The sequence below is a fragment of the Akebia trifoliata genome, chromosome 10 (assembly GCF_017979445.1).
Source record: "Akebia trifoliata isolate Shusen 1 chromosome 10, ASM1797944v1, whole genome shotgun sequence".
In the NCBI taxonomy this organism is placed as follows: Eukaryota; Viridiplantae; Streptophyta; class Magnoliopsida; order Ranunculales; family Lardizabalaceae; genus Akebia; species Akebia trifoliata.
Genome location: NC_141384.1, coordinates 25,340,891 through 25,364,071, shown reverse-complemented (window position 1 = coordinate 25,364,071; position 23,181 = coordinate 25,340,891). Strand labels below are relative to the sequence as shown.

Below are 23,181 nucleotides of genomic sequence, written 5' to 3'. Positions count from 1 at the left end.
GAAATGATGTTTAATTAAAAGAAAATTTTCAGAACTTGTAAATGAAAATTATCCTACCTTTAGAGCAACAAATGCTTTGATTTGTTCTAAACATGTTAGCTTGTGTAAATGATCTTCTATATTCTTATTGCAAGTAAAAAAGATTAGCAAAACTGTCCATGTTACATAAGCAAGTGTAAAACAATACTTTGAGACTTTGAGTTTCCAAACTGCTGAGAAATATTTCCGTTTCCAGGATAACTGAAACATACTTTTGAACCAAAACTTTCAACCTTATAATATGGGGAGGATAGAATCATGTTGAGCAACAACATTCTTGATCTACTGATGGATATTCAAATGGGTTGTGAATAATTCTAAAAACAATTAAGAAATTATGTACGTGACCAGTTGCAGGAAAAAAGAAAAGAGCAAACCTACCTTCTCTGTCGCAGCTTGTTCAACAACCGCACAACTCAAATCAAGGTTGTCATTTGTAACAATCTGCACAGCATGGTCAAGAACTTCATTTGAAAGATTGAAGGCCTGAAGCAAATTCCTCAAGTGGTTTGTGAGGGAAGCACGAAGAGGTTCCTAGCAATGATTGCAAATTTATTGTTAATTGAAGATATTGGAAGTAGAAAACAGCATATTAGCAATTTCAAAGCAGTGCACAAGGGTTCCCCTTTGTAGTATAATATAGCATCTGAAACATACAAACAATATAAACTAACACCAAGAAACATCCATGAAGGAAAAGACCAAACCTTGCACGTGACGTGAGCTAAACTTCCTGCTAGACTTGCCACCATCAAGTGAGCAGCATTGTATATGCGGCTCTCATCTGACTCCATGACATAGTCCTACCATTGCATTAAATTATAAACACAAATCATTGTCACAAAATTCTCAGAATTTTTTAAGAACTCACCGAATAAGAGACCAACCAATTAAATCAGCAAATTAATAAGTGATTTATCGATTGATCACCGAATGCTTAATCCCCTCCCCTCTCTTCCCCTCTCAAAAAAAAAATATATATATATATATATTAAGGACTTCAGCCACATCTTTTTGTTTTTGTGAAACCCATGCAGTTCCAAACTATGCCTCTCTTCATTTACCTTTCTTCTCTTCTTCTATTCATTTCAAGGTTTATTGGTCTTTTGTGCAACCTTGATTTTTCTCTAAAAACCCATCTGTCTTCAACCTCTAGGGTATAATTTTTATCCCTCAACATCCATCTCCTTTAAGATTCAAATCTAAGTAACATTATAAGGTTTTTTGGGGGGTCGAAAGATCATAAGTTTAGGGTAGAAACCCCAAACTATATTTGTATCATCCCCGATTTTTTTCTGAAACTTTCCCGTGGTTATCTGAATTAACCAAACTGACCACCCACTCAATAATTGCCAAATTCGAACATGGTTACCATGCAAATATTTGTAGTTTAATTTAAACATACAGAAAAGAGAAAATAAGGTAAATAACCAACCTTTAAAACGAGTTCCTTTGTTGTCTGCATTGCTATGGTAATACTGCGCTGAACAATAGGAGATATTATCTCCTTGATAGCCCTCTCCATGGCACTTGGAACAATTCTGTTGCAACCACATGTGTTATGAATTATGATAGACCAACTAAGCTCACATAACCCGAAAAAAAGGGCCCTAAGCCTACCCATAACATTAGGGGGAATGGTTTTCAGCTTTACATAGTAAACTAGAAATAACTATTGAATTAAATAATTGCAAACCTCTGAAAATGCATTTGCAGGCCCAAAGCATTAAGTTTTGGGTTGACAATAACATGAGTTCCAATATTAGCAAATGGTGTAGGCAACTGCAAAAAAAAAAAAAAAAACACAGCCACTCATGTTTTAGCAAAATCAGCTCATTAATCAGTTCTCTATTTTTCTCCTTTTTTTTATTAGTATTTTTCTCATGTTTTATGAACCACAATTATTATTATTAGAAAAAGGAGAAAAAATAGTAAGTGATTTCCTGCCTCAAAACACTACAAGAGACAGACAAATCAAACTCCTTACAGATACAGTAATTAATCAGTTCTTAGGATATTGCCACCAACCTGACTACCATTAAAAGATGATTGAGATGGAGTAGCTTGTGACAGTCTCTGACCCGAAGGAAGCCTATCAGATAAGCTCAAGGCTGACATCTTGTCATCCTCAACCAACAGACCCGAAGCGAGATGAGGAGCAGTATACTACAGCCATCAAACACATAGACAGCCAACACAATGGAAAATAAGTACAAGAACTGCACCAACCCATCCAGACAAGTAAAATTCAAGCATACAAACCTGAGACAATACATTTGAATGGCCACCTGGGAGAGATGGATTGACTACCTCAGAGGGGAGCTCAACTTGACTTAATGCAGAAATCATCCCAGAGTTGACTTCAGAATTAATTTGGGGCTGCGTTGCCCCAACATCTTTGTTGGAAAAATCAGGATTTCCTTCTACTTCCCGAACCCGATCTTTCAGAAGAGAAGATGGTTTTACTTCTTTCATATCCACTCCAAGGTTCTTAAATAGGACCTAAAACGCCAAGGAATATTAACAGTATAAAATGGATGCAGCATCACAATTCAATCAGAAAGCTTATAGAGCAGAACTTTCATGAAAAAAATAATAATTAATACCATTATATACCTCTATATCAAACTTGAGATTCATCTTTAGATTTGGCATGGCATAAATCTCAGTGAGTAAACCAAGAATAGCCATGGTCCAAGGATTGGGGGGCTGATATGCGAGGCTGCCTTGGCATGGTTCCAAAATCTGGCGCATGTACTAGCATATTAAAATCATGGCACCAAAATAACTTAAGAACAAATCATCAAAATGATAGTACCTTTGAGGTAAATGGAATTACAGCAATCATTAGCCCCTTTTCATATGCCTGATCCAATACAATGAAAACACATCAGAAGTGAGCATAATATTGGCTACTTATTTATTAGAAGCACTCATTGCATAAAAAGGTCATAGGAATAAACATAAAACAAATGTTCAACATTATATCTGTGAAACTAATAGAGAGTAGCCACATCATGCCTTTCAACATTTGCTATTTACATAGCTTCACTACAGTATGTGCAAGAACTGTCCTTAGCTCTTGATCTACAAGATTATCCATTGACATAAAGAACAGTGCCCTAGAGCGTCCGAACTACAACATGGATAAGGAATAGTATAACATAGAAAGAAATTCCAAAATAGATACTACAGCCATGGCATCTTCCAAACATACGCCCAATGTAATCATCAGCATCAGCATCAACTATGGAAATTTTCAAATACGGGCCTAATGTAGACAGTTTAAATGAGGAAAAAAAGAGTACATAATCCTAGTAACTTCTAAAAAATGGTACCAAAAAACAATAATTCCCTTCCTGACCTCCTGTAAAACATAAACCATGAGTCCACAACTGAAAAGCTTAGCAAAAATGATAACCTTGCATTAAAAAGAATATGTGAAAAAGCAAAAGTTGAGTAATCAAGAAAAAGAATCAAATCATAGAAGAAATAGTAACAAGGGATGGCTACCTCTATAATTAAGACTTTCGGATCTATTTCCCGTGCCCTCAATACTTGATTTCTGCCAATTGTAAATTTCCCAAGCCAGCTACCAAGATTTTTCAGCAAGGAACGCTCTTCTGAACTTGATTTTATGAGCTCTGATCTCAGGAGGACCTGCGGAAATGTTTAGATGATACCAGATACTTCATATTGATACCTATAACAATGATTAGGGAACAATAAAAGGAAAATTAGCACAAGTACCTTGCAGTTTTCGTAAGAAGCTTTTACAATCTCCTTATTCAATGATTTTGAATTAACTTTGTCTACGAACTTCAAATACAAGTCATGGAAATTTGGCTCGATACTTGCTCTGCCAAAAAATTATATTTTGATCAAAATAAAGGATGACCAATTTTTAAGATAAAAAATGAAAATGGTTCAAAAGTCCATTGTGAACTAAATATATCAAAGATCATCTCAAAATTATTCATGAATACTAACCTTTTCATCACTATATATTGCGCAAACCACGGATAGTGTTCTTCTTTCAGAATCTCAGTAAATTCTTTTGCTTTAGTTTCAATGTTTGCAGCTGAAAGATTATTGATCATAAATAATATCTTGTCCTGAATCTCAGACGTGGGTGCCTGTATTCAAGGAGTGAAGATGATAAAATCTTAAAGATATGATAAAAAAACACAAATAGAATGAATCTTCTTTCTTTTTGATAAGCAATGAGTAAATGGAGTGAATCCTTTCTAGCCAGATTCGAACTGGTGCTCGGACAATGTAGCAATGATGTTCACCTTAAAAAATTCATCTTGACATTTGACATTCACATGGTTGTTTACAACTTCAAGGAAACATTTTTCCTGGTCTTGAATATTCTGGTACAGACTGTTGACAAGTTTCTAATCTATCTACTTGCCTAGAAGAGCAGAGTCATGATGCAATTTTTTTCCTTGACAGGTAGAGAGATTAATGAATAAAGTAAACAAAGGAACACTTTCTTCTAAGTTTTAATGATACTTTGAATCAATATTGAGATGATAGTTATTCATAATATTTCATGTGTCAAAGAAATTTCGTGAATGCAAATGAATTCAGTGGAAATTTTAGCCAAAAATCATGTAAATCCCATTGTTAATCAAAAATCCCTGTGTACAAGTATGTTGGCAGGAAGAAATCACAAAACATAAAATAGATAATAAAATACCTCCACGGGAGTATCCCTTCTCTCAGCAGCAGCAACAAGTGTTTCAATGTTCAAAGCAGAACCAAACCCTGTGTTATATGTGTGATGTCTAAGCATACCTGTAAGTGAAGTTCAACAAAATCAAAAGCATAAGATGCACTAATGTAATGCACTTTTTAGCAAGAGTTTGAGAAAGAGGTACTATCCAGAATAAACAGGGGCAATTGTAATCATCAGAAGAAACAGAAAATTACTAGTAGATGGTATTCCACGGGAAGGACGCAGAAACCCTGGAGAGGATGATGCAGTTGCTGACCCACTGGCTGCATTCTGAGGTGGCACCATCTGCAAGGACTGAGTTAACAGTTGGATACACAAAAGAATGACAGAAAAGATAACTTAAGATGTAAGCTGGAAAAAAAACAAAAAGCAAGCAGAATTAAAGTTGTTTACCTTCTGATTACCAACCATGTCATGGGTGGGAACTAACGAAGGCTGTCCAGAAGGAGGTAGCAAAGGGGGTTTTACATAGCTAACTGAATTTGCAGCAGATTTATGCCTGTCATCAAGAAAGACATGATGCCTCTGTTGCTGCTGCAGTGGAGAAGTGAGTTGCTGTCCTGGTTGTGTGGTGCTAGATCCTATTAACTTCCACGGGGACTCAGACACCTGAGAACACAGTGTTTTTGAGAAAGATGAATAATAAGTACATTTCTAACCAATGAACAAACAATCTAACCACAGATATTACAATCATAGAAGAATGAAATCAGGCTAACTACATCCACCAAAAATTACCAGTAACACGGAGTAAAAAAAAAAAAACAGAATAAAATATATCAGAGTTCATGGAAGTGGTACAACTAATGATATAAAGTTGTTGTGGTCAGTGTCTAACACACTTGCGTCAGCCTATACAACAAATTTTTTCTTTTGTCTAAAAGTGATCATGAAGAAGGATTGAAGGAATTTTTAATTTGCCCAAAATTAGAAAAATCAAATATTTAAGATAGTAAAAAAGAAAAAAAAGGAAACAAACAATAAACTGAAGAGGATTTTAGTTAAAAGCCATTGTAGTAAGCCAAGCTTTATGGCAGACATTTCCCCTAAAAATGGTCGTAAGGATACCAAAAATTTACTGGCTTAAAGGTGCAATTAATTTTTTTGATAAGTAAAAGTAAATAAATAATTAATAGATCAAAAGGCGATCGAGATGACCATCCTACAAATGAGAACATAAAACGGATACCTTGCTTTCCAAACAAACTTCCATCTAAAAATGAACTCCTCGAAGAAAACTCCTTTAAACTCAGGAGCTGATTAACACCAAAAATAGACCAGCCCTAGAATTTGCAAGATCAATCCCACAAGTCAATCTCCAACCCCTGAAGACTCTCCTATTCCTCCCCTTCCAAAGTCCCAGCAGATGGCAAAAGGGATCAGAACCCATAGAATCCTTTTCCTTCCCAAGAACATGTTTTGGCTCTAAACTTGGAATAGAGAAAATACTGATTTAAGAAAGACCCAACTAACCTTATTAACGAAAGAACAATTTAACAAAATATAACCCACAGTCCTCATTTTGCCTTACACAGAAGGAGCAGAACTTTGGTATCGTGAACCCTCACTTTATTAGGTGATCAAGAGTGGAGTTTTTATCAGACGCAGCTAACCAGATAAATAATGATACCTTAGAAGGGACCTTTATCCCCCAAATGAGGGCTGCTGGGAAAGAAGAAGAGCTTTGATTCAGAAGAGCCAACGGGAAAGAACTTACCAAGAAGCACCTCTCCTTGGAAAGGGTCCATTCCCGCCAATCAATCCCAGATTCCTCAAAAGGTATATGATTGAGTTTGTTGGTTAGATATGCTAGCTCCTGAATCTCCCAATCATTGAAACCCCTCCTTAACCCCAAGTCCCACAAAGGCACACTTACATTAGGCCTCAAGAAGTCAACAATTGGCCTATTATTCTTTCAAGATATCGTACTGATAATGGTGAGCCTCCACACCACCTATCTTCCCAAAACCAAATCCTATTGCCCCTCCCAACTTTGAAAGCCACAAGCTAACTAGTGAGAGAGAGTATGCTCTATGGAATGAATAATAGCTGATCGAGAAGCAACAAGCTGATAAATCGAGCATACCAAAGATGAGAATGTTGTGGATACATTGAAAGTGTAAGAAGATAAAATTAGAAATGAATGCAGCTATGACAATGTAGTGGTAGTAGCCCCTATAGGTGATGAACTAAGAGAAAACTGACTGAGATGGTTAGGTCTCGTTCAACGAAGGCCAATTACACTCTATACACCTAGTTTAAAGGAATAAGTTAGTTGAAGGTTCTAAAAGACTGAAATGAAGAATGAAAAGAAAGTGTTGAGGTAGTCAGAGAAGATAATCAAAACACTAGCAATAACAGGATAGCATACCCCAAATTTGTGGGTTAAGGCTTTAATGATGACGATAATGGGTGTAGATTTTAATGAATTGTATTGTACAAAAATAAAACCCAAGCCACACCTCAATGGTTTCCAAGGTAGCTTGACTAGATCTTTGGTGCTGATCAGGAGAACCACTGTGAGCTCCGTTGGGGTCTGAGTTGCTTGATGAGATACTCGCAAGAGCATCCTCAATGAATGCAACAAGATTTGAATGGGTGCCACGCAGGTGAGATATTTGCAATATATGATTACAGTATTGTGGCCACTCTACCAAACGATCCACAAACTGCTCCAAAGCCTTGGCCCCAAATACAAACATCTGCAAGAAAAGAAGCCTGTCAACTATACTAAACGACAAAAGCTTATAAGATAGAACACCTGACTTACTGAAAAGATAATACTAACTTTTGAATCTGCAGATTTGCGCAATGCATCCAAAACAAAACGCAGAGCAATACCAAGGGTAATATGGGTCACAAGCTGATGTTTTATTAAAGAACCTGCAAAAGTACTCAGAAACAAAACATGAACCAAAGCTTCTATCCTGAATAAACTGGATCCAGCAAATAAATTCCTAACCACCCCTTAAATATAACAAGAAACTTGAAAACTTCTATGAAGAATATATTAGCATGGATGTTGTAGAACAAAAATGTTTCAAACAGAAAAGATGCTTGAAGATATATTTTTCAGGTCAACTTTGTACACCATACATTTCATTGTTCATGCTAGAATTTGTGTCAGGATGCTGCGCCTGATAAGTTCAAATCTAACAATGACAATTGAAGAAGAAAAAAATTCAATATTTCAACAGAAAATTTTCAGTTTCGAGTTCTACCAACTAAAAATATAGCTTAAAAGGTTGAAATTCTAAAATTTTAACCAAAATATATCATAATGAACACTCAGTTTATTTGCATCCTGCCTTTGATTTTCAAGCTACTAGTCAGTTATATCCTACTCTCGAAAAGATCAAACCTCGTAAGATTCCATGACACGAGATGGAATTGTGAAAACCTCTAGACAGGTCATAGGTTACTACATGTAAACAGAATTTTTTTTTGTGGTTAAGGAATGTAGAATAGCAGTTTGAGGAGAGAAGAGAAGAATGGAGAAAACGTGAGAGGAGTCAAAGTGACTCCAACCCTAACCATCAGCCCCATCTATATTAACTCTAAGATATAATGAAATAACACATATACCCCTACTAATAACTTATTACTCCTAACAAAGAATCACTTTAATGTTTTGAAGTGATCAACAGAACAAACCAGTGCCCAAACTTTTTTTTAGGATAATATTATGAGAAGAAAAAAAAAATTCACAGCATTCGTCCTCCAATACAGGAAGGAGTCTGTGATTGTCACCTGGAAGCATAAAGGATATCTTAATATCAAAGATGTTCCAAGATTGTGTTCATTTACTGCTTCCATACTCAAGATACTTTCATATCCAAACTCAACGGAACACATTCTAGGAAAAGCCTAATCGATTTGGACCCCTTTTTTCAGTTGACTAAATATAAATCAATGCAAATATATTATCCTCATAAATTCAGTTAAACCAACTCAACAATAGTAGCAAGGTCTCATTAAAGCAGCAGAGCTCCAACAGTAAAATACAATGGAAGAGTGACAACAACCTCACTGATTGAAACATCAAATTTCTTTCTAGGGGAAACAGCACCTTATAAAGAAATGACTCATTGGTGAAAGACTTGTTAACTGAAGAGAATTGCAGAACCCATAAAGTAACACAGAGTAACCAAAACATATTATAATTAACCCTTACCAAAGAGAATTGCAGAACATTTAAGCTGTTTTTCTGGGTATTTGGGAAAGAACTTGTACTCCTCAAATAGATTTGCTATCATGCATTCAAATATTGATTGTTCCCTGTCAAATCATATAGGGATCTAGTTAGACTAGTCTTGTTCAGCCACGAATCAAATAATGACTAGATGGTCTCTCAAACGGGAATATGTCAATATTGCAAGAACTCATATCAGAATTTCACAAATTTGTATCGAACTAAGCCAAGGTTAGATATTATACCAAGAAGAAACTAATTTTGGATTCTGCATCTTTGTCATGGTTGAAAGCAAGGAAATGATGAAAGTCATTTTTTTAATCAGCAGTGATGAACACTATTAAAATTATTAAATTGTGATTCTAGGAGTTGAGTATCAAAACAATAACCATATTACTCATTTCTAAATATAGCAATATCAACAAAACAGACTCGAATAGCAACCATTCGCTCAAAGAGAACCAGAGATTCATAAAACAAAAATCATATTTATATCAGTGTCCTTTAGAAGACTGGGAGATATCACATTTTGAGGATTAACAATCAATAATGCAGCTTCAAGTCTCCAACCATGAAATAAAACAGAGAATTAACTATCTTAACTTATAAAGTTAAATATTAGATGCAACTAATGCCATAAATTAACCATCTTAATCTATCGAGTGCATCTAATGCCATAAGATGATATGTGAACAGATCTGGAAAGGCAGCTTGAAGATATGTCTAAGTAGAACAAAAGAAGACACTAACAATGGACCAGGTTTCAAAACAATAATGGTTTTGTAAATTTGAAACAATATGATAGAATCACTGAATATATCATTAAACAATTTTCATAGCAAATCCCACTTTCCTTTCGGAACCAATTCATATTAAGTTCAATAACAACACCTTTTTTCAGAAGATTCCTTGAAACGAGCAAGAATTTGAATCATTGCATCAACAGTTAACTCCCCAGAAAATATTTGATCGAAATAAGAGTTTGCTTTAGCTTCAATATCATTTGGATACCCATCAGATGATGATGAATCTGTAGCTGCACCATTCTGCAATCTAGAATTAACATGCATGGATGTCTGCAGCCTTTTCATTTCCTCTAAGAGCTGATGAGAGATGTTCTGCCCAGCGTGAGCTTGAAGAACCTGCAGAATAAGAGAAGATAACAAAATGCACAATGGTTTTGCAAAACAAACTATTAAGAAAACTATGATATCAAAGTAGTACCTTGAAAAATAAAGAACTTGTTTCCGAATAAATATTCACAACGGCACTGGATGGAATTTCTTTCAAGAACTTGAGGCACTCCTGAAAAGTAGCACAAGTAAATCAAATTTTTATTACACAAGTGAATATGAACTTTGAAAAAAAAAAAAACAGAAACCCATAGAGCATCTTGAAATCAATCTCATAATTATTGAGGGAAGACAAAAAGAGATATTACCTCAAAAAAAGTATCTTTGTATGCATTTAAATTATCATTCAACCATGTCTCAAGATTTACTTGTTCTTTCACAGAAGCAAGGGCAGCCAGTTTAATACTGAACAGAAATGGAGTCATATCCATCACGGAGGATAGAATCTGTGAGGTGAAACAGAAATAAAGAAAACAGAGGAACAAACAAACAAGGTAGCAAGGATTAGCTATACAATATTGGAAAACTTGAACACTATTATATAAGAAAATGATGAGTAAACTTTGCCCGAACGAAATATAAAGTTTTGAAAATCAAATATTGATGGCCATGGCTTAACACTGCCAACACAATTGTATAACTCCCTTCAATGGGGGATGCACAATAAAATTACTTCAGTGTCCTAAACAACAATAGAAATCAAGAAAAAGGGAGACCAGCATGATAAACCATCACCACTAAGCTTTAGCTCCTTCCCACATCTCATTCCGCAAATTAATGAATTGCCAAATATAGATAAAAATAAACACCTAAATAATCATGAGTGCTGTATGATGTACACCAATTCTACCTCTGGCATTAACTTTAGCTTTTTTCATATTGATTGAATACAGCATAGTTTCTAAGAAAAAATTAATAAAGGTTAAGTTTCAATAGACCAACAACTTCTTTTATTAAGTAAAGAAGTTCATTTGAAAGAGGACAAAAGATAACATACTTAGGACATCAAGAAGGCCTGCCACAAAAGAAAATAAAACAAAATTAAAGCAAGAAAGAAAGAGATTCCTAAGAATACATGAAAATTTGTGCCTCAATAGAAGATATTGCTCCACATAAAATTGAACAGAAAAATATGCTCCCCGCTATTGGCCTCAATATATTTGGGATAAGTTATAGATGGTGATGAGAATGACGATGCAAAATAGGCTTCATTAATATAAACGTTAAAATGTCCAAGTCTAAATCCACAGACACTATTGAAAATGTTTTTCTTACTCCAATGTTTGTTTATCACCACACAATAAGTTAAGAGAGTTGTTATTGCCACACCAACTTTTGTTAATGCCTCACCAATTCTTATGTAAATCACCGAAGAATTGCACACAGTTGGGGTGGTGTTGGCACAAGTTGGTGTGGCAATAGCAGCTCTCTAAGTTAAAACTTACAGTTACTAGTGTCTGTTTTTTTTACCGATATAGAGGAATCTTACCGCAAACATGTTACTTACAAGTTTGTTTGTATGTATACCAACTAAAATTGTTTAGTGTTAAGTCTTAATTGTACACCATTTGTTTTTCATAGATAACTAAGTTCGTGGGGAAGGGGGTAAAAGAGGAAAAATGTTAAAGTTCGAGGGGTATTATTAAAAAATCTTTGGGGTTAAGGGGGAGGAAAAATAATAATGTTGGGGAGATATTATTAAGAAAGGGGAGAGAAGAGGAAAGACAGTAACGTTGGAGGGTAATATTGAAAAAGAGTAGAAGAAGAAAGAGAATAAAGTTAGGGGTATTTTTGGAAAGAAGAAGATGAGAAAAGGAAAAAAAGGTAAAACCTATCCCTGAGATAGACGTTACAAACCATGTCCCACCAGAAAAGTAAATCACCAAAAGCCACACCTCTTAACTCTGGCAACAACTTACACCAAAAGAACAAAAAACCCAAAATATTAATTATAACCTCCTGAAGAGAATGCACCTAGTTCAAATATCCTACAACTCCTCTCCTTTCACGGGCTCCAATAAACGGTAAAGAGAAGCAGCTTCTACAGGTTCCTCTCTATATCAAGCACAGCCTTGGACCGCCAACTATTGAACAATTGAAGAACAGAATTGGGAAAACACCGCAATATATGAAAAGAAAAAGGAAATGCACCCACACCTTATAAATTGCAATGAATAAGTAAATGAATGATAGATTTACCACTAGACTTGCACATGAAACAAAAGTCCACAAATATGATTCCCCTAACTCTAAAATGACCTGCAATTAATTGTTTGTCCATGACCACCATCTAAACAAGGAAAGATACTTCGGAGGGGATTTTAGGAGTCCATAAAATAGAAAGTCGGGAGGGCAGAATCACCACAAGCCTCAAGGGCGGAATAGAAGGACTTCACTGAGAACTTACCATCCTGATTACACATTTTACTGCAAGATCACATGGTTAATTGTTTTAAGTTTCATTATTATATTAGTTGATCTTGACAAAACTAAGTTGATAATTGTCATAGAATAGCCATTTAATTTTAATTTCTAACAATAACTTCTTATATTTATTTCCTAATTATCTTAGAAATTTGAGTACATTGTTTTAGAAATGTACTTATTGTTGTGTTTTAACTTTCAAACATTGTCTTACCAAACAGCCCATGTGTATCATTTGGCATGTATCACGAGTGGGTAAAATCGCCTTACACTATCAACAACTAATGCATGACTTACCATGAGGCCAAGTGCAATGTTGCAGTGCTGTCAATGTAATGGGATTTACAACAAAAGTAATTGTGATGGACACTAAAACAGTCATAAGAAAAAAATGGAGGTAGTAATACTGAGTCAATTATAAGAAAAAAGAGAAAAATAGAAGAACATTTGCAATTTTGGTGAAATAAGACCATGTTGAAAGTAATATAACATTTCAAAACTAAATAACCAATTAAGTAGGAAGTGGAGAAACTACATCCAAAATGCATGGAAATGTGTCAATGAAATCCCACTCTATACTTAGGACCATGACACTCTGTTAAAGCATACTGCATATATACAACAAAGATTCTTTTTCTTCTGATAGGACCATACTTTTCAGAAACTTATCCAAAAATAATAATCTAATAACTTAAAAAAAAAAAAAAATTTGATAAGAAAGATAAACTCAAAATTAGCTCCAGGTTTTACCTTGAGCTCTTGGCAAATGCCCAAAATTCTAGTTAGGTTTTCTGGATCAGTACTGTGGAAGTCCATAAACCCTCGCAGGACAAGATTAGGATTAACATGCCAGAGGTGAAGAATTACGCCACTTCTCAAGGCATTCCCAATTATCATTGGAAAAACAATGGATAACACTTCATATTGGAGGAGGTTATATGCAGTCTGCATTGACAAAGCAAAATTTCATCAGATATCATAAATTTGCACACCAGAAAAAAAAAATTCAAGACAAACTGTTCGTGTAAAATGAGAAAGAACATACATTAATGTGGGCCATCCCAAGAAGCAATATTTCAGGGCAGTGCTTAAGAGGATGCTCAAGCATCGATTGGACAAAACCAGCATGGCCCCTCTCAGCTAATTGACATAATACCTCCAAAAGATCAAGACATAACCACCCCTGATTGGCATGTCCATGTGCAAGCTTCTGATCATGGACTGCATCAAAATATGCCTGGGGAGAATATATTGCCAATTCAGGTTAATCAAACAACATGAACAAGTAGAATAAGGACTAGCTGGAACATTAAAAACATCATACCAATTGTCTCGCAGAATGTGCAAAGGTAAAGATATCAGGTGGCGCTGAAACAGCGTATCTTAAAAAAGAAAGTTGACCTTCAGCATTCTTCCAGGCAGACCCACAGATGGCATGAAGTGGGAAAGGGTCCTGCACAGATCATTCCAGTTAATCTAATACCACTATCACACAAAAAAATGTCTGTTTCTAATTCACATTTTTGCACTATAAAACATACACTGCAAGCTTTGGCATAAACGGACATGAAAAACGAAAATGCCTCCTCATTGGGCAAGTAGAACCCCTCGTGGTCCAGGTTTTCCATAACAAGTGTCCAGTTGGTATCAGGAGCCTGAAATTTTCAAAACACAATAGTTAATGACAAAATAAACCTGCCTGGACTGATTATAGTTGCCCACAAAAGACAGAAGATGAGAAATTATGGGACGAGAGATTAACACTAAAACTCACAAGTTTTTTAATTGAATCTACAAGGACATCAATATTCCAAGAGTTCAACCAGGTCGAATCAGTTGATGAACTGCTACCAAGAGCAGAGCAGAATGTCAAATATGTGTTTTGACCATCCTCAAGACCCACATGGGTGCGTGCAATTGTACCAAGTATCCTAGCAAGAGTGTCTTCAGTGAGAGGCAAGAAGAGAGATAACATCTCTTTGCACTGTGACACATTAACTGCACAGCCGTAACCCACTTCCTTCATAATATCAGCCATGCTTATTTCCTTCTCAATCTCCGCTAGAACAGAATCAAAATCATCTTCACTGCATTCATAGAATAAATCCAAATGCCTGCAGCAAATATAACCAGCCATGAGTCAAAAATAATGAAACACAAAAAGCATCTCCAATCTATTTTATGGCGAAAAAAGGATAAACTTGAGAGAAAGAAAAATGAGAACCTCAAAGAGTTTGTCTCACGCAAATCATCTGGAAGCAGTGGAGCTAGTATAAAAGAAGTCTTATGTCTCAGTGGCAATAAAGACAACATTTTCATAAATGAATCCACATGCTTGACAAGGCCCTCTGCCCGAGAGAGGAATATTATGATATTCTGAATTTGCTCATGAGAATCAATAGAAACGGGATTGGCACACAATTCCTCAATCTGAGCCATGCAGAATTTTTGACCTGGGAAGCAGCCAAGAGTTGGTTCCACATTGTGAGAAGCAGACAAATGCACAGAAGAGTTCATGGGAAACTGTTCAGAGGAATCCCAAGAAGTTCAAAGTAAAAAATACAACAAAAACCTTTCTTCAAATCAAGTGCACAAACATACCACTCGTTCTGATGTCAAGATCTTCTGAATCTGACAAAGCAAGGCCAACACCAATTTTCTCAGACATCGACAAATGTAGCTCCTTAGATAAATCTAGAAGAAATCCTTCACTGATCGTTGCGCTTCTTAGTGCTTCACAAAACACAGTGCTGAAGTTTGGCCTATTCAACAAATGTCTTAAAATGGAAGCAACGAAATCTGGTTTCAGTTGCAAGTTCTGCATGTCTCCATCTTGAAAATTCATATAACTCAAGCAGGTTTGAAGCAGTAAAATGCTTCCTTCGCTCCCATGGTTGGCGCACTGAACAGAAGACTAATGTTGCATTAGGGAGTAATGCAAGAAAATGCATGTAAAGGTGAAAATGACAAAAAATAATAATAAACTTCCATCACAATTATTGGATTGAAGTACAGAGTGATCCTGAATAGTTTATGGACGTAAAAAATTAAAAAAAGGAAATGCGGTGAAACATCATAATTAAATCATTTAGTTGATTGACAAATGAACCTAGCATAGTAGGGACAGTCAGGGAGGTTGAGTTCTTTTAGGGGCCAATACAAATGCCCAACCTACCTCGAGGTCGAGCTTGACATGTTGAGCCTGAACCCAATCCATGTACTTCCACACATCCCAAGCCCGATCCTGGATGGATGATCTAATGGAACATAGAAAGAGATAGAGAGGAAGAGAAAGATGAGGGAGAGTAAGAAATGAGGGAATTGGCGGGGAGATGGAAAATATAGTGAGAAATAGAGACAAGAGAGAAAGTGGAGGAGAGGAAGTGAGAAATTGAGAAAAATACATGGAACACATATCTAGGTTCCTTCTTTTTTTCCTTTTAATTACAAAGTTTTGACTCATTTTTCTATTGTGTCAGAGTGTAACAACCTATTCCAACCTAAACTGAAGTTTTGTCTCAGAAGAGTTCAAGCAATCCACGGTATGTCGGTATCGATCTGAGCCCAACCCAGCTGGGCCAGGTTGGGGAAAGGTGTCTTCTTTGAGGCTTTATGGGGAGATGGGATTGATTGTGCTGATTGTTCTGGGTTCTCCCTTTGTTGTGTATTCTCTGCAGGTCACCTCAATCACTTTTATTACTGAAAACTGCTATTAACTATCAAAAAAAAAGATGGACCAGGTTGGGCCCCTCAAGTTGTAACCTCAGATAATAGCATAATAGTGATAAAAATCAATATAATAGCAAATAGTATCAAACCTGTCTAACATAGATTATTCAAGAATTATTCAAAGTTACCATTTGTTGGACACTAATGAGCATCCAACACAAATAAGATAGTGACACTAGAACCTAGGTAATCAGCACTTTTTAATGAAAAATAGAGAGGGGGGGAGGGGCAATAGGGCAAACACCATCCAAAGTTTTCAGGTTTCTCAAATACATTTGTAGCATTCTTATTAGTATTGGATGCTTTTTGTGACCAACATAGTTGTAAATCATAATTATACTTTAATCAATAGGAAAAAGTGTCATTAAGAAAATAATTGAATCGATAGGAAGAAAGAAGCAACCCATATTTTTTTTGAGGAAAGTGGATGATCAAGAAAATTAAAGCATATCACTTCTGGAAGGTCCTCAGATCCCTAGATTTTTCAGCTTTCCTGTTGTATAGCTCTGCGAGGTTAATCTCATCCTTTTTAGTTTTCTAGGCCTCGTTCGTTCATAAAAATCCTTTTATACGACCTTCCCACTTGTTTCTCTATAATTCTCTTTTATCTACATATTAAAAAAATCCTTTTATATCAATCTATCAAAAAAGAGAAGACATGTAATGATTGGAGGCTTTTTGAGTGTGAAAGCCTGATGTAACAATCATGACAATCCATATAACAGATGACCCCTTAGATTATCCATGTGAAATGTTACGATTGTAATTACGTCTCATTGTTACATAGAATTGATGGACCAAAACATCACCATTTGACTCACGAATCCTATTTTTTCCATTCAACTCTATTTTGAGCCGAGTAATACTATCATTAGAAAGAACTAAACCTCTTCTTAGGCTTAGTTATGCCACAAAGTTGTCATCTTGTCAACTATCTTTTAAATGTATTACAAACAGAACATGTTCTATTAACACAATGTTCTAGGGCATTGCTAATACTCAAATTAGGATTTTGGGGGTGTATATATCATCCGAGGAAGATAAATGCTTTGACGCATGGCTGCATGCACCATACCCTCATCTAAAGGAAATCTCTTTTTGCAAAGTGGGGACATTCCATGGTCTCAAACTTCCCAAATGAAGAAAGGCTAAGGGATCTGACATTTCTAATGAGATCTAATCCTAGAATTATTGAATCTTATTCCTAAGTGAAACATTAACTAGACAAAATCCGTTCAAGAAACTTTGATCTCTCGAACAAGAAAATAATTTTAAAAAAACAAAAAATCAAGCCAATTTAGGAAAGAAACTCTACTGATCCATCACAAACCATCCGATCTAGACAAGTTTACATACCCGATCAAGAATTTCAACTTCTACACTAAGAATCGCAGTTCGGATTCGTAACTGAACAAACTATCGAAATCAAAATATAGAATTGAGAATAAAGAATAATTATTAGAAGGAGTTTTAAGTGTACCTGACAGAGCTCGTAAAGAACAGAGTCGTAGTTGGAATCATTCAAGCTCTGAAGCAAGAACCGTATCTGATTCGAAACGGTGGAAGAGAAATCAATCATGGTGAAACTGCTCGAGAGATTTCTAGGGATTGTTTCTACTGATCAGAGAGGGGATGAAACTTGTGAGGAGGAAAGAATCGAAAGAGGGTTTCTTCTGAGACAAAGAGAGAAGATTTGATTGCTTCGGAGAGATTGGAGAACAAATGGAGAATCGCCGTGGAAGATGAGTTGTCCTCGGAACTGTAATTTATACTTTGCAGATCCTCGTTCAATGGTCCTTTATCTTTGGTAAAATTACTTAATGAACCCTAACGGAGAGATTATTTTATAAATACCCCTACCGTTTTGGCCTTACTTTTATAGTCTAGTTATAAACTTTTTCTTTCTTAATACCCCTCACCCCTTTTGCATGGTTGAGGTTGTTCACTCGGTTCGCTAACTCGGTCTGCTTGTGCATACGAGTTTGGTATCTACGTGTACCTGAATCGATTTATTTTGTCATTTTTTCTTATATTTTAAAATTAATGCGTATTATATGAATTTCTTCAATTTTTCATACAAACTATGCATTATAGCTTAAAATGTACCATCTCTTCTAAAAATTTATTACTCATAAAGAATATGAATTTTAATTTTTGAAAAAATAAAAAAACGCACATTAACTCTTATCTTTAGTGGAACAAATTATGATTAAATTGATATTTGATACCCGTATTTTTTGTGATTCTAATTCCACTTATTTTAAAGTTGAAATCGGAACCAACAAGAATAGGAATCGAAAAAATATATTGGTTTTGGTTCTATATTACTTAATAACCAAGTCATAATTGATCCATTGACATTTTTACTTGTACATAGATCTATGTAATAAAATACAAATGTAGGTCTCACCGTTTGTTACAGATATGAGGGGATAAACATCTCATTCACCCTCATTTCAGTGCCTTCTGTCTCAATCCGTTCAACTTTATCATGCCCCCTCCCCCCTTTCTCATTTTTTTTTTCAATAATACCCCTCTAACTACTATTTTTCCTCATTTACCATTTTAATCCCAATTTTTTTAATAACATCCCTCAAATTTATTAATTTTCCTTTTTGACCCCCCCCCCCCCCTTAACCCTCAAAAATGCTTGTGTCGTAGGCACGGGTGAACTCTAGTATATGATAAAACACAATTGTGGACTCCACTTCAACTACAATTATGGGGATAATATCCCCTCCACCAACAATGGAGTAGGGTTCACACTACCCTCATTTTCTTTTCACCAATTTAACTTTATTAACTTTCCTTTTCCCCATCTTTTAATTTTCAATAACACCCATCCAATTTTATTATTTTTTTGATTTATCACTCTTACCCTAAAAATGTTGTTCATGCCATAGGCACAAATGATCTCTAATCTATAAAATAAAACACAACAGTGGATCCCACTCCAACTATAATGTTATGGGTGATAAATGCCTAATCAGCTACAGTGGAGTGAAGTGCATTTTCTCTTCACCCTTGAGAGGATGCTCGTGTTGAAGGCACCAACAAACTTTAGTATATATATTATATTTTACGATTTTGTGAGGGATAAATGTCTCATCATGCTATATTTTCTTTTTTAACTAATTGTCCTTATTTATTATCTTTCCTCTTTTACTTCTTTAACTTATTTTATTACATTTTTTCATCTCGTCTTTTTTAATAGATAAATTTACCAGATAGACCCAATTGTTGCATTTTTATTACAAAAACTTCCTTGGAGTTCTGACAACTCTAAAGGAATCTTGCTTTATCAAGTTTATTGCCTAACAAACCTTGGAATCGAGTCCACTCATAAAATTCAAATTTATGTGATTAATTTGTTACTTAATATTCTTTGGGGTAGATCCTAACCACATCAATTTGTGGCTTTCAAAAACAAGATCTAGTGCCATGGGGTTACAAAGAAAAAAAATTCTAAAAACTTTGGAAACAAAATAATTTTCATCATTGAATTTTAATTTTAAATTTGGGAGTTCGGTAGCCATCCATTTTCAATAACTTCAATCAAACCAAAAAGGAATGTGTTTTGAAAAAAAAAATCTTTTGAATCAGATTTTTTCCATGAAATGTAAAAGGTTGTGGAGTTGGATTACCAATTGATAATCCAACTTTTTAAAAATGCCTTTCCAGTTTTATTACTTTTCTTTTTTTACCCTCTTGCCCCTAAAGAGGATGTTTGTTCAAGTATATGACTCATAAGTATAACTATAATGTTAATAAATTATAAGTTAAATAGAAAATAATTAAGCAATAATCCAAATTCTAAATATAAACAATGAAAAGAAATATGATAAATCGTTTAGTTCGCTAAACCAATTAAAAAATTATGTGGTCCATCAAACTAAATTGTTTAGTTTACGGAACCAATTGAACTATTTTTGAGAACCAACATACTTTGGTTCATTAAACCCAATCAAAATTCGATAGCTCATGGGTTCACTTGATTTAACAACCCAGTTTGATACATACTACGAATTAGTTTGGACTAGTACTATAGCGCCTCCAAATTTTAACATGAATCCCCATGATTCCATGCTAAAATTAAAGGCACTAAAAACAATACCAAAAAATGATAATACCATAAATAGGTGACAATGTGATAAAATAATAGTATCGCAGTAGAAAAAAAATAATTAATAACTAAAATATTAGAGTGTGAAAACTAAACATCAATTCTTTTAACCTATGTGTCACTTACAATACACCAAATACACAACCTCAACTAATAATGCGAATAACTAAAATCCTAAAAACATTCTCAAGTAGATAGGGACTGCAACTCATCAGTATAATGGATGTCATGTACATCTTCGAAATTTAGCTCCTCAAAGATTAATTCCTTAAAAGTTAACATAACTGAAATGGTGAAAGATAGGGTGAGTTATCCAGTAGAAAACAAATATCTCAAACTAACGTCTCCTAACATGAGGAAAATCATTATAAAGCATTTAAAAATATACACAAATTTTTTAATATAAGTAAGCTAACAATATCAAGTTGAAAATATAAATTAGAACATTATTTTTTAAAGAATTATAAATTTTTTAAAATTAAAATAATTATTTTTATAAATTTTTAATATAAATTTATTATATTTATATATATATTTAATGTAATTATATATTTATAAGGGTATTCTGGTAATTTTTTATGCATTATGGGTGCATTATCAACCTTAAAGGTATTCTAATCATTTTACCATAAAACAACAGATTTCAGAAGCTGTATCAAACAATAATTATCAGATTCTGGTAAACAGTATAACACTTTTACAAAGCTGTCACAAACAAGCTTTTTAGTGTTTCAACTTCTAGCAACTGAATCAAACGGGGCCTAAGAGTATTGAGAGCCATGATATGATACCTTCTAGTTAAGATCCAATTATGTTCCAAACTTCACCGATGTGGAGTCCCATCGTTAGTTCATGATCTGGTGCCTTGATCGCTGCATTAATCATAATTAGGTTATCATTTATCCGACTCAAATTGGTCATTGACTGTAATCATAAGGTACAGGTCATTTCACGAAATGTTAATACGTTCTACTACTCTAAACTATTAATGATTATCTATGCCAATTAGGCAAACATATAATTATCTTAGACATCTCTACATTTCAACAACCTACTGTTACATTACATAATTCACCAGTAAAAATAAAGATGAATATCTTGGATCTCAATTATGATGTTAATCCCCTATGCATCTCATACTACATAAGAATTTATCATACAACTGTTCATCTTAAGATAATATATCACTCCGAATATGATATGACAGACTATCTTTGCAAGCATCCACACACTCTTTAACAGATCCCAAAATACCTACATATAAATATTTTTCTTTTTTTGAATACTAAAATAAAAATTAACATTATAAATGTGTGGAATGGATATCTAGTTTTCTACTATGCAATAAGTCAACCCATGAAAACAAAACATTACTCATTACCTTGCAATTACATAATCATAAATAAACATGCAACAATTGCCTCGTGATAATAAAAAGTAAAATTTAACTATTTGTTCTTGTTAAAGAGTCAAGTCAAGTCAAGAAGAATCAAGTCAAGAAAACAAAAGTCAAGAAGAGTCCAGAAGATTGAATAGTTCCAAAGTCAAGAAAAGAAGAATCAAGTCAAGAAGACAAAAGCCAAGAAGTGTCCAGAAAGTTATAATAAATTATTGTATAATACTGTATAATTATTCTCCAAAGAATCTTTAGTGGGAGACCACCCAGAGGCAACCGCCCATGTGCTGTTAAAGATTCTCTCTTTCTCTTTTTCCAAAAAATTTCAAATAGTTTTTTTCTTTTATCTTGGCCAACCCATTCCAGAGAATTCCCATCTATTTTCTTTTAACCAAGCCAACTCAACAATTATCCATCTCCCTGTTAAAAAAGTCACTTGTCAATAACAAGAAAAAAGAAAACCCCTCATCCTTATCTGAATAAGGTGTCCTCAATTATTATCTCATTCTCGAAAGATTCATTCCACCAGAATCTGGCCACCTATTTTACCCTATTCGGATTTCAAAATTCTTATTTCACATCCGTCATCTTTAAATGGGGGGAAAACTTCAAGAGCAAGACATCCGACAAAATTCTACAAAGCCTTCAAATTCTCTTAAAATATTCTAAAACCTTCTTCTCAGAAAATAATCTTCTAAAAAACTTTTTCCATTAAACCTTATTCCAATCAACCATCAATCCAACTTCATCCAAAAGCTTCAAAAATCCAGCCTTTAAAAGAAAAGAATTATTTAAGTAATATTTTCTCTCAAAACTCTTTCTAATTTTGTAAAATTTATGTATAATTTTACAAGTCTGTATCTATAATATTTTCTTATAAAAATTCAAAGTTTTATCTTCATTTATGCCTCGTTATAATTTTGACATTGAAAAAAGATATCAACTGTTTAGACTTCATTTTGCTGATTTAATTACCAAAGAATTATCATATTCTAAACAAAACAAACATAGAGATGAAGAATATTGGGAAAATCATCAATTATTGGTTGAAACCAGAGAAGAATTCTTTAAAATTTCAAAACTAAGATTTGAATAAAGAAACCCTTGGGTTAGATTCTTAACAGAAGAAGAATGTGTAGGATTTAAATTTTAATTTAAATGATTGAGAAATATAAAGTTTTAAGATCCTGAGTAGATTGGTATCAGAGCCATCATTTTTCAAAACTAATTTAAAAAGGGAAAGAATTATAAACTTATATGCAAAAAATTTCGCCAGACCAAAGTCGCGTATCCCTCCTTCATGGTCAGTTGAGCCGATTTCGGGAATAAATTGTTGATAGTCCGAAAAATTCCAAGCATATAAGTTTAAAATGAATTCCTTGATTAAACTCGTTTCTGAAA

General features: G+C 34.3%; 1 protein-coding gene across 7 annotated transcripts in view; it reads right to left on the bottom strand.

The window, feature by feature from the left end:
- Nucleotides 1-18,013, bottom strand: part of LOC147393424 (uncharacterized) — a 38,804-nt gene extending 20,791 nt beyond the window's left edge. The window contains exons 1-28 of one of the 7 annotated variants that reach the window (XM_086455462.1): nucleotides 17,742-18,013; nucleotides 15,134-15,446; nucleotides 14,757-14,985; nucleotides 14,307-14,646; nucleotides 14,074-14,187; nucleotides 13,857-13,985; nucleotides 13,578-13,769; nucleotides 13,283-13,477; nucleotides 10,417-10,554; nucleotides 10,200-10,280; nucleotides 9,867-10,117; nucleotides 8,958-9,061; nucleotides 7,572-7,666; nucleotides 7,246-7,485; nucleotides 5,177-5,392; nucleotides 4,978-5,077; nucleotides 4,745-4,842; nucleotides 4,030-4,175; nucleotides 3,790-3,898; nucleotides 3,553-3,699; nucleotides 2,858-2,905; nucleotides 2,656-2,784; nucleotides 2,302-2,541; nucleotides 2,068-2,205; nucleotides 1,736-1,821; nucleotides 1,475-1,580; nucleotides 747-842; nucleotides 421-573 (exon numbers count right to left, since the gene is read on the bottom strand). In XM_086455462.1, the coding sequence (XP_086311588.1) occupies nucleotides 421-573; nucleotides 747-842; nucleotides 1,475-1,580; nucleotides 1,736-1,821; nucleotides 2,068-2,205; nucleotides 2,302-2,541; nucleotides 2,656-2,784; nucleotides 2,858-2,905; nucleotides 3,553-3,699; nucleotides 3,790-3,898; nucleotides 4,030-4,175; nucleotides 4,745-4,842; nucleotides 4,978-5,077; nucleotides 5,177-5,392; nucleotides 7,246-7,485; nucleotides 7,572-7,666; nucleotides 8,958-9,061; nucleotides 9,867-10,117; nucleotides 10,200-10,280; nucleotides 10,417-10,554; nucleotides 13,283-13,477; nucleotides 13,578-13,769; nucleotides 13,857-13,985; nucleotides 14,074-14,187; nucleotides 14,307-14,646; nucleotides 14,757-14,985; nucleotides 15,134-15,446; nucleotides 17,742-17,840 (4,332 nt within the window). In that variant the 5' untranslated portion in view covers nucleotides 17,841-18,013. The remainder of the gene's footprint in view (nucleotides 1-420; nucleotides 574-746; nucleotides 843-1,474; nucleotides 1,581-1,735; nucleotides 1,822-2,067; nucleotides 2,206-2,301; nucleotides 2,542-2,655; nucleotides 2,785-2,857; nucleotides 2,906-3,552; nucleotides 3,700-3,789; nucleotides 3,899-4,029; nucleotides 4,176-4,744; nucleotides 4,843-4,977; nucleotides 5,078-5,176; nucleotides 5,393-7,245; nucleotides 7,486-7,571; nucleotides 7,667-8,957; nucleotides 9,062-9,866; nucleotides 10,118-10,199; nucleotides 10,281-10,416; nucleotides 10,555-13,282; nucleotides 13,478-13,577; nucleotides 13,770-13,856; nucleotides 13,986-14,073; nucleotides 14,188-14,306; nucleotides 14,647-14,756; nucleotides 14,986-15,133; nucleotides 15,447-17,741) is intronic. The other 6 variants (XM_086455464.1, XM_086455468.1, XM_086455466.1 and 3 more) reach the window with 6 other exon arrangements.
- Between the last annotated feature and the right edge of the window lie 5,168 nt (nucleotides 18,014-23,181).